General features: G+C 46.3%; 1 protein-coding gene across 1 annotated transcript in view; it reads right to left on the reverse strand.

The window, feature by feature from the left end:
• The window catches only part of LOC130908689 (piezo-type mechanosensitive ion channel component 2-like), a 22,594-nt gene extending 13,373 nt beyond the window's left edge, over window positions 1-9,221 (reverse strand). The window contains 8 exon segments of the mRNA XM_057824390.1: window positions 3,989-4,136; window positions 4,207-4,420; window positions 4,682-4,835; window positions 5,081-5,201; window positions 5,276-5,318; window positions 5,371-5,478; window positions 6,373-6,474; window positions 8,924-9,221. Of these exon segments, the coding sequence (XP_057680373.1) occupies window positions 3,989-4,136; window positions 4,207-4,420; window positions 4,682-4,835; window positions 5,081-5,201; window positions 5,276-5,318; window positions 5,371-5,478; window positions 6,373-6,474; window positions 8,924-8,990 (957 nt within the window). The 5' untranslated portion in view covers window positions 8,991-9,221.
• Between the last annotated feature and the right edge of the window lie 288 nt (window positions 9,222-9,509).

The following is a 9,509-nucleotide window of genomic DNA, read 5'->3' on the forward strand; positions in this document are numbered from 1 at the left end:
CACCCGAACAATATCATAGCCTCCCTACATCTATACCCACAGGCCTCTGCTTCATTGCGAGTTTGTTAACCCTCACAGCAACGTATGAGAGTTTTCCAGTGAAGGGAATAGTAACTTTTCTCGTATTTACCGTTCGACTGTTCTTATTACCAGTGTTGTTAATCTTACTGAAAAAAAGTAATTAATTATAGTTACAAATTACTTCTCTCAAAAAGTAATTGCGTTAGTAACTCAATTACCTGAATGTAAGAGTAATTAGTTACTTGGCAAAGTAATTGGTGATAATTACTTCTTTTTTTTTCCTCCCAAAAAAAAAAAAAAAAAAACATTGGCCACATTATGTCAAGTTTTTTGTGAAGGTATTTGGTAAAATCGGCCCGAGCCCAATTCTTTACCCTAATTTACCCTTTACCCTGAATCAACTGTTAAAAGTTGTTAAAATTGCTCCCATTATTGCATTAGTTCCCTTCTCTCTACTTTCGACATATGAAAGTTTTAAAACTGTTTCATCATTTAAAGATAGATTCAAGTCAAGATTTTGCCGATTTAGAAGTATTTTAGATAAAAAGTTACTTGGGTTCGCTAGGAAGGTTCTCTACAACAGAGCCGTCCTAAAAAGTACTGCTTTAAGATGGCGCTGTCTACTAACGCATTTAGTGCCATGTCTGTCATTTTGCATCTAGTTATATCCAGTGTTGTTAATCTTACTGAAAAAAAGTAATTAATTATAGTTACAAATTACTTCTCCCAAAAAGTAATTGCGTTAGTAACTCAATTACCTGAATGTAAGAGTAATTAGTTACTTGGCAAAGTAATTGGTGATAATTACTTTTTTTTTTTTTCCCCTCAAAAAAAAAAAAAAAAACATTGGCCACACTATGTGAAGTTTTTTGTGAAGGTTTTTGGTACAATTGGCCCGAGCCCAATTCTTTACCCTAATTTACCCTTTACCCTGGATCAACTGTTAAAAGTTGTTAAAATTGCTCCCATTATTGCATTTCTTCCCTTCTCTCGACTTTCGACATATGAAAGTTTTAAAACTGTTTCATCATTTAAAGATAGATTCAAGTCAAGATTTTGCCGATTTAGAAGTATTTTAGATAAAAAGTTACTTAGGTTCGCTAGGAAGGTTCTCTACAACAGAGCCGTCCTAAAAAGTCTACTGCTTTAAGATGGCGGCTGTCTACTAACGCATTTAGTGCCATGCAGTGTTGTTAATTTTACTTTAAAAAAGTAATTAATTACAGTAACAAATTACTTCTCCCAAAAAGTAATTGCGTTAGTAACTCAGTTACCTGAATGTAAGAGTAATTAGTTACTTGGCAAAGTAACTAGTGATATTTTTTTTTCTCAAAAAAAAACAAAAAAAAAACACACAGGTCACACAATGTGAAGCTTAAAGTGTTTGGGGGACAATTGGCCCTAGCCCAATTCTTTACCCTCCACTTAACTAGACACAAGGGTATTGCGATAACTAGCTAGTAACCTTTGCTATGTGTGGAAGTCATTTAAAGTTGTGACTCAATCGTTAAAGTTGTTAAAATTTCTCCCGTTATTGCATTAGTTGCCTTCTGTCTACTTTAAACATGTGTAAGTTTTAAAACTGTTTCATCATTTAAAGATAGATTTAAGTTAAGATTTTGCCGATTTAGGAGCATTTTAGATTTTAAAAAATTACTTAGGTTCGCTAGGAAGGATCTCTACATCAGGGCCTTCCTGAGAGGTCTACTGCTTTAAGATGGCGGCTGTTTACAAACGCATGTAGTCCTTAAAACATGTTGGCAGTGCAGCAGTGTCTGTCATTTGCATCTAGTTCTATAATATGATATCTACCGTGTCATGTGGGCGTAGTTTGTCGGCTATGGCTGCAGTCAGGTATTATTGGAGCCACCTAGCATCGCGGTTGGAACGGCGTCTTCCCCACTCCTGCTCTGCTCTGCTCTCGTCCCCGTGAGTCCGTTTCTCTCAGACTTTTTTTTTTATTCAACCAACTTAGTAACGCATAGTAACGCACGCCTTTCCCGCCTCAGTAACGGTAACGGCGTTGCCAAGATGAGAAAAGTAATTAATTAGATTACTCATTACTGAAAAAAATAACGCCGTTAGTAACGCTGTTATATTGTAACGCCGTTATTAACAACACTGGTTATATCTATATCTATATCACAGTACATGTGTTATCTACCATGTCTACCATATCTACCATAACATGCGGGCGTAGTTTGTAGGCTATCGGCTACAACATGTATTATTGGAGCTACCTAGCATCGCGTTTGCTCGGCGTCACAACTTTCTAGCTTCCTCCCCACTCCTGCTCTGCTCTGTCGTCTAGGTGAGTCCGTCTCCCTCAGACTTTTCGACCAATATAGTAACGCATAGTAACGCATGCCTTTCCGTCCTCAGTAACGGTAACGGCGTTGCCAAGATGAGAAAAGTAATTAATTAGATTACCCACTACTGAAAAAAATAACGCCGTTAGTAACGCCGTTATATTGTAACGCCGTTATTAACAACACTGCTTATTACTCTAAAACACTTAATATAATCAATCAGGGAATAGTATCTTTCCTCGTATTTCCTGTTTGACTGTTTGTATTACTCTAGTGTAATGGGTAAACGCAGGTCCATTGTGGAGGCTGCGGCGTTGGCTCGAGCTTTATTGGCGCAGTGGTTACCGTCCTTGCCTGCCGAGTGGAAGTGTCGTGGCGCGTGGGTTCGCATCCCGGCCTGGTCAGAGGTGGGAGCGGAACGCGGAATGGCGCTGACACACAGGTTACACTAACCTACTCCATATAAAATAAATAGCATTTATATCATAGTTTAAGGAAAATACGCAGAATATATCTGACATAAGGCATAAGCAATACATGACGCCTTCTGATCACGGAAGCCCAACGCAATCTGAGCAAGATTGACACTGACAACCAGGTGATAGGCAAGACCACGTCTGCAACACAAAAAAATCCCCCAATCAGTTCTTCAGGACAGTCCAGAACAAATGGCGGGACGTCCCGTCCTATAAGGAACACCGGCCCGAAATCCAACTGATAGCACGACTGATAAGGCTCCGAGCGCCCCTTTGACGCTGAGGCGGGCAAAATCTCCCACTCCGTTTGCCTCAGTAACAGTGACTCAGCAACTGTGACGCACGAATTAAACAGCCCAAACTGCAATAGAAGATAATCCTTAACAATGCCCAAACACACCCTTCTTCCTGCCCACAGCTTTCATAAAGACTGAATGTTTAACTAATCGTTGTCATTTTTTCTCGGGAACCTTTTGTTGACTTGTCATATGGTGACCCTGAATCCCCGCCGGGGTCTGTCGCAGTTTGCCTTGCTGTTTGATCACTTTCGACCTGAATAAATGGTCAACTTGCGTTTCGAAGCCTTCTTCCAGCTTTCAAAATGGAGTCAGTACAAGGTGAACTAAGGTGAACGCGCGGAGTTTGGCCTTTTGGCAAGGTTGTGGGGATTTTGCCGGCCAGGGTCTTTGGAGCTGCGCCAGCGCGGGTCTGGCGGTTTGGCTGGCGTGATTCCGGCAATCTGGCTAAAAGGTCAGATTCCCTCACCAGTTACCCTGCCTTCCCGGATCACGATACACCTTTTGACCTTGCAGATTTTGGCCTCTAGCCTGTTCCTCGTCCGTGCCTCTGCCCTCTTGCCTGCATTCCAACAAACGGTGACAAGAATCGGACCCGGAACGTATCCTGGCTTGCAAGGTCTTTGCCTTGCTCACCCCGCCGCTTGAACGTCTCTCTGGGCCTCGCCGAAAGCCTAGGCTTTTCCCTCTTTAGTCAATAAAACCTGCTCTGAGATCTGCATTCTTGGGTCTGTTTGTTCCCTGATTTCCTGTCAGATATGGAAAAAATCTATCATAATTTAGGTACTATTCAAATGATTGGCTACAACAAACTCATGTGTGAAATGTAACAACTAGTGCCGCAACCTAAAACGATCCGGTGCGGCTCGCTAGCGATGCGTCTCACCCGGTTCCGTCGCAGTCCGGCGACGACGTGGTAGAGCGTCAGGAGCGTCAGAGGGCTGACGAAGTGAAACCAGCTGAGCTCGGGGTTGACTCGCATCCTCCAGGGGGCGGCGCAGTCCACCGACACCAGAGGCACCAGGCCGAACACGCTGCGCCGTCGATCCGTCCTTCTATTAGTTTTAGTCCCGTGACCGCGTTCTCCTGGATCGCCCGCCTTACCTGGCCGAGGGATGATCGGGAAGCCACGCCTCCTGCAGCGACGGCAGCTGGTAGGCGTAGACCAACAGAAAGTGGGCGGCGGAATAAATCAGCGACATCAGCGACAAACACTTGAAGAGCAGGGGCGGAAACCCGCCGCTCCAAGACCACCAGGTGCACACCGCCTGAAAGGAAAGCAGGTAGGGGAGGGAGGAGAGGGAGGGCAGCACCACGCCTGGCGCCGCCGTTTGGACAGGGAGAAGAGAGACGGTGTGATCAGTCCTGAGCCACGACTTCAATGTCAAATGGCCAATTCAGAATTGGAAATCTAACGTTTGTATTCAAGGTCTCATTCACTGGAATAGGTTTTTTTTTTAGCACAACGTGGAATTCTGGTAAAAGTAGGGGCGAGAGAACGGAGGGATCCTCGCCAAACTGGGTCATCTTTAGAACTGTAGTATCAAGTAGAAGTGCGAGTCGCTGTCTCGCCGGTTACCTGTGAGTCCCAGTAAAACCGTGAGCAGAAGTTTTCCCCCGGCGGTCAAGGCGTTGGCGACCGTCGCCCTGGTCTTGCTGAGCAGTTCTTCCAGTTCGGCCACGATTCGCTTCCCGGCGCTTCCGTCGTCTTCCTCGCGGAGAGTCCGCCAATCCTGAACGTCGCATGTTCTCGTCAATACTACGGTGACGTTACGCCGCTCAAATGAGCGATGACCGAGACGAAGTCTGCTATCGTGTTAACCGACTCCGACCAGAAAGCCGATCGTTAGCCTGCGTCTGCCTCGTTCCTTAACAAGGTTAGGCTCATAAATAGCTTACAGAGTTACACAATAATAAGCGAGAAACCTCGTTAAGAACCATTTACAAGCTTCCACCTGCTCGGCGTGTGCGTTTTGACCTGCGCGTGTGTTTCGGGGCCGCTTTTGGTGCCGAGCCTCCACGCCAGCAGGCCGACCAGCAGCACCCCCGCGTCCGGGAGGACGTGTCGAACGGCCGACGCCGCGTCGCTTCCCGTCAGACTGAGGGAGGGAGAGTCGAAACGGGCGTAAAAAACGGAGACGGGCCCGACTCGGCCGTTTGCGCTCCGTCTCACCTGACCAAGCCCAGCTGACTCAGCGCCTTTTGCCAGGACGTGCCTGCGGACAGACACGTCAGACGGACGGACGGACGGACAGACGCGTCTCTTACAGTTATACTCGGGCGCGAGGGTGGCGGTGGTGATCTGGAAGAACGTCTGGAACAGCAGGAAGAGGAAACTGGACACGCAAACGGCGGTCACGCAGCGACTGCTGTTGCCTAGGAGACCAATCACAACAACATTCACACCTGTGGACATTTGGGAGCAGCGGTTGTGATTTCTTATAACGCTCCGGTTTGTGCGCTGCGGACGCCTCTTTGGCCATCGACAACGACATCGTGTTCCATTTTCGACGTCAATCGTTTCATAGCCACGTTGACCCTTTCGGTGGCATTGACGATGACGGACGTCCAATCGTCCTTCTGCCGTGAACTGAAACGAATCGGTCACTAATAGACGTTCGATCCATTTGTGCTTGCGATCGGTCGCGTTACTTGACCTTTTCCCGACTAGGGAAGATGTCAAATGAGTGCTTCGGCACCACAGAACGGCACGTCTGCCTCTTCGTGACATCATCGCGGGATTCGTTCATCTCCAAGCAAAACAGGAAGTGAGGTCACCCCCTGACTCATTTACCATCAAGTTAGGATTTTTTCTTCCTTGAGGCGAAAACGCCCGACACCACGTGCCGCGACATGCACAATTGTGCGCATCTGGCTCAGAGTATTCTTTCGCTTCCTCAGGAAGGAAGGAAGGAAGGAAGAACCAACAGGATACGCATCACGAGGAGGGAGTCTGTATGCATGTCTGATCTTTTTCTTTCCTCAGCCTGACACATAATAAAAGCATTTGTACATATTGATCAGCAGCAGTGACATTATCATTAGAGTGAGTCCATTGATTTTTGGCAATTTGTGCTGGGTGTGTACTAAAGCCATTTTTACCATCAAAATGCTCAATTAAAAAAAAGTTCTTAAAAGAGGACGGTTTTTGCCATTGCGGTCATCGAGACAACCATCAATCGAAAGGCCTCCTCTCATCCCCTGGCTTAAGGATACCGAAAGCCAATGAGTCACCAGCAGTTTGACCTGTATTGTCCCGACGGCGGGTACCTGCGTTGAGGGCGGCGCCGGGTTCGGGTTCGGGCAGCAGCGGCAGCGCGAGGAGCAGGAGGACGTACACCAGCGAGAAGCCGTTAAATCTCAGCAAGGCAGCTGCGAAGGCGTCAAAAAGACAGCGGGTCAAGCGCCTCGCCAAATTTGGAAAGGACAAACAGGAAGTGGCTGTCAAATGCAGAGAAGAAACCCGAGAGAAGAGAGCGCGGCCTTGTTTTCCTGCCTTCCCTCCCCTCCCCCTTTCACTTTTTCAGGTAACCACATCTGGACGCGCGTGTGTGTTGACACACCTCCCCCCTCCCCCTCGCTGTGGAATGTGAGGCGTGAAAAGGCTCCGCCGGGCCACAGAAACTTCTGGAAGCGCCTTCCGTCGGTTATACGAGTCCGTCGTGTCGAATGACGGGCACTGACGTAACGTCTGCCCTGGGACCCGGGTCGTCAAAAGTATCTATACCCGGATTGGTGGTGTTGTTTCTACACAGAAACAACACAAAAAGGAATCTGTTTGATTATTTATGATGATGCTAACATTTGCGTGTGTTGCACAGTGTCACTATTATTGTGGGATGGCGTGGCTCAGTGGTAGAGTAGTTGTCCCACAACCCAGAGGTTGTGGGTCCGATTCTCTGCTCTGATGAACTCACCTAAGTATCCTTGAACAAGATACTGAACTCCACATTGCTCCTGGTGCTGCGTCACCAGTAGGTAGATGGCGATGTCGTGAAAAGTGCTATACAAGTATGTTACCGTTACCCCGAAATATTGATCTAGTTTTATTTGTGTATTCATTTTTTCACAAGAGCAATTTGTTGTCATGCAGGAGGTTTAAAAAATGCTCATTTTGGCATTTAGATCTGAATTTGAAAAAAAAAGAAACATACTTGGATACTTTGGACAACCCTACCAAACGACCAAAGAAAATTCGGCGCAAAGCAAAAATGCGGGAGACAAAATTCCGACGCGACGAGGACAAAAATCCGACAAACGACCGGCTCTACAACGTGAGGAGATGGGCCAATGATCAAATTGGATTGGGCGGTGAAAAATGACATTTGTTCTTCCTCTGACATGACGTCCAATCCGTTTGGAGTGGGAAGGAGGGTAGTTCATTTTGAATTGTCACGAACTACAGCAGTGGCTTCGTTAAGCTTATTTTAGGGGGCCTAAAATATTCTTAAGCCCCCCTAAATAATTTGTTTTGGTTTTATAATTTAAAAAATGCTGAAATATTCACTATAAAGTTCCCAAAATATTAGTTTAAATCAATAATCATTATAACCTATCATTATTAAGCTAAATATGATCATAAATCTGTCTGTTTACCCTCACTTCATAAACCGCTTTCGCACGGTAGGAACCATCATTAGTTCCCCGAACCTTTTGGGGTACGATATCGTCATTTTGTGTATTCGCACATGAAGGAACTAGAGACCAGGAACTCAAATTCCGGGAACCATTTCTGGGATAATGGCGTATTTGGCGATTCGCTGAAATCAGCAGCTACGCGGCTTCCATACTCGCGCATCCCAAGAAGCTGCCATATTTTAAAAAGAAATGAAAAATGACCAAAAAAAAAAAAAAAACACATTTAAAAGGGTAAATCTATGAAAAAGAAAATCTCGACGACTCCTTGATGTCTGATGTTTCACCCATAAAATCCCCCCAAAATCCGGCCGTGGCCATTCACAGCTGTGTCTTGACACTCGGTGACACATGCGACATGGAGTTTTTGGATGGAAAAGAGGTAAGTACGCAATAATATCTCGTTAAAATCATGGCATCTTTAACTCTGGGTACTCTGACCTCCAGTTAGGGTTTTGCTGTTTAAAAAAGAACATGTTTCTTCCCCCAGAAATGGAGATTTTCAGCTTTCCAATGATGTATCACACATGCAAATATAGGACAATTTTGAAAGCTGGCCAAATTGGGGGTCTCAGACCGGAACTTCGAGTATTTTCCGCCATATAGATGTTACGCTACGTTCACTTACATCCTGTGTAACTCCTGGCTAAGCTCCCCCTGTTCTTAAGACCGAGTGACGCCCCTGGATTACCGTTCCATCATTATTTGCAATGCGGTGTGACCTTTTCATGCTAAAATAGGATGAATTATTAATGTTATCTGAAATGTCAGATGAAGACAGTGACCGTCAGGAGGACGTGATTTATAATCAATCAATGTCTTTTAAAGTTGGCCATTTAAACCAAAAAATCACGTCTCTGCCTCATCGACGGTGTCGGAATGATGACTCGCGTGAAGGCTTCGATTCATCGTGGAATTATTCGGTCGTTATGAAGTCGTTCAAATTCAATGTCGATGACGGCGATGGACGCCCAATCCGTTTTGATTGAGAGAACGAACGAACCCCTCCCAGTCAAAATGGATTGGACGTTTCGGGCCGTCCACGGCAGCCGGCGAGTACTTTCATGAAAAACAATGTAGCCGAAAAATGTTGTTGACGTCGTTGAACTTCTCATTTGAGCCCATTGGCGAGCGGCCCGTCCATGGCATGCAGTCAAAACATAATCAAGTGAAAGTGTCGTTGAACCTGCAGTGAGGCTGAGTGGCAGCAGCAGCCTGAAGATGAAGCCCAACAGCAGCAGCCGGGACGTCATGGTGACGCTGGGTCGGTCCCGGTTCTGGATGTCCGAATGTCAGAGGTGCGTCCGCCCGGAGGGGAGCGGGAGCGCCGCCGCCGGCGGCATCCCGCGCTCGCACGCACGCACGCACGCACAAAGTCGTCGAATCGGAACAGTTTGCTCTTCGGAACTCCCGAAAAACTCTTCTTTTTGGGCTCAGAAAAAGCTAGATCTTTTCAGACTTTTTTCTTTTCTCCCCTTTTTCTGTCTCTGACGAAATCACCTCTGTGGCACCGCCCCCGCCCACCTTCTCAGCCAATCTGCGTCTGGACCAGGAACCGCAAGCCCCGCCCTCAAAAGCCCCAAAATATGACTCGCAATTACAGGGCGACTTTGTTCATGGTGACCGACTGACTGTCAAAAGTGTTCAAGTGAAACGCGACGCATCGAAGAAAGAACCTTCAAAGAAGCACACTTGCTTTTATTTCACTTGATTCTGTCACCGCCACGGACAGCCACAGAAGTCAAATCCGTTTGGAACTGGATGGCTGGTAT

Source organism: Corythoichthys intestinalis, chromosome 20 (assembly GCF_030265065.1).
Source record: "Corythoichthys intestinalis isolate RoL2023-P3 chromosome 20, ASM3026506v1, whole genome shotgun sequence".
NCBI lineage: Eukaryota > Metazoa > Chordata > Actinopteri > Syngnathiformes > Syngnathidae > Corythoichthys > Corythoichthys intestinalis.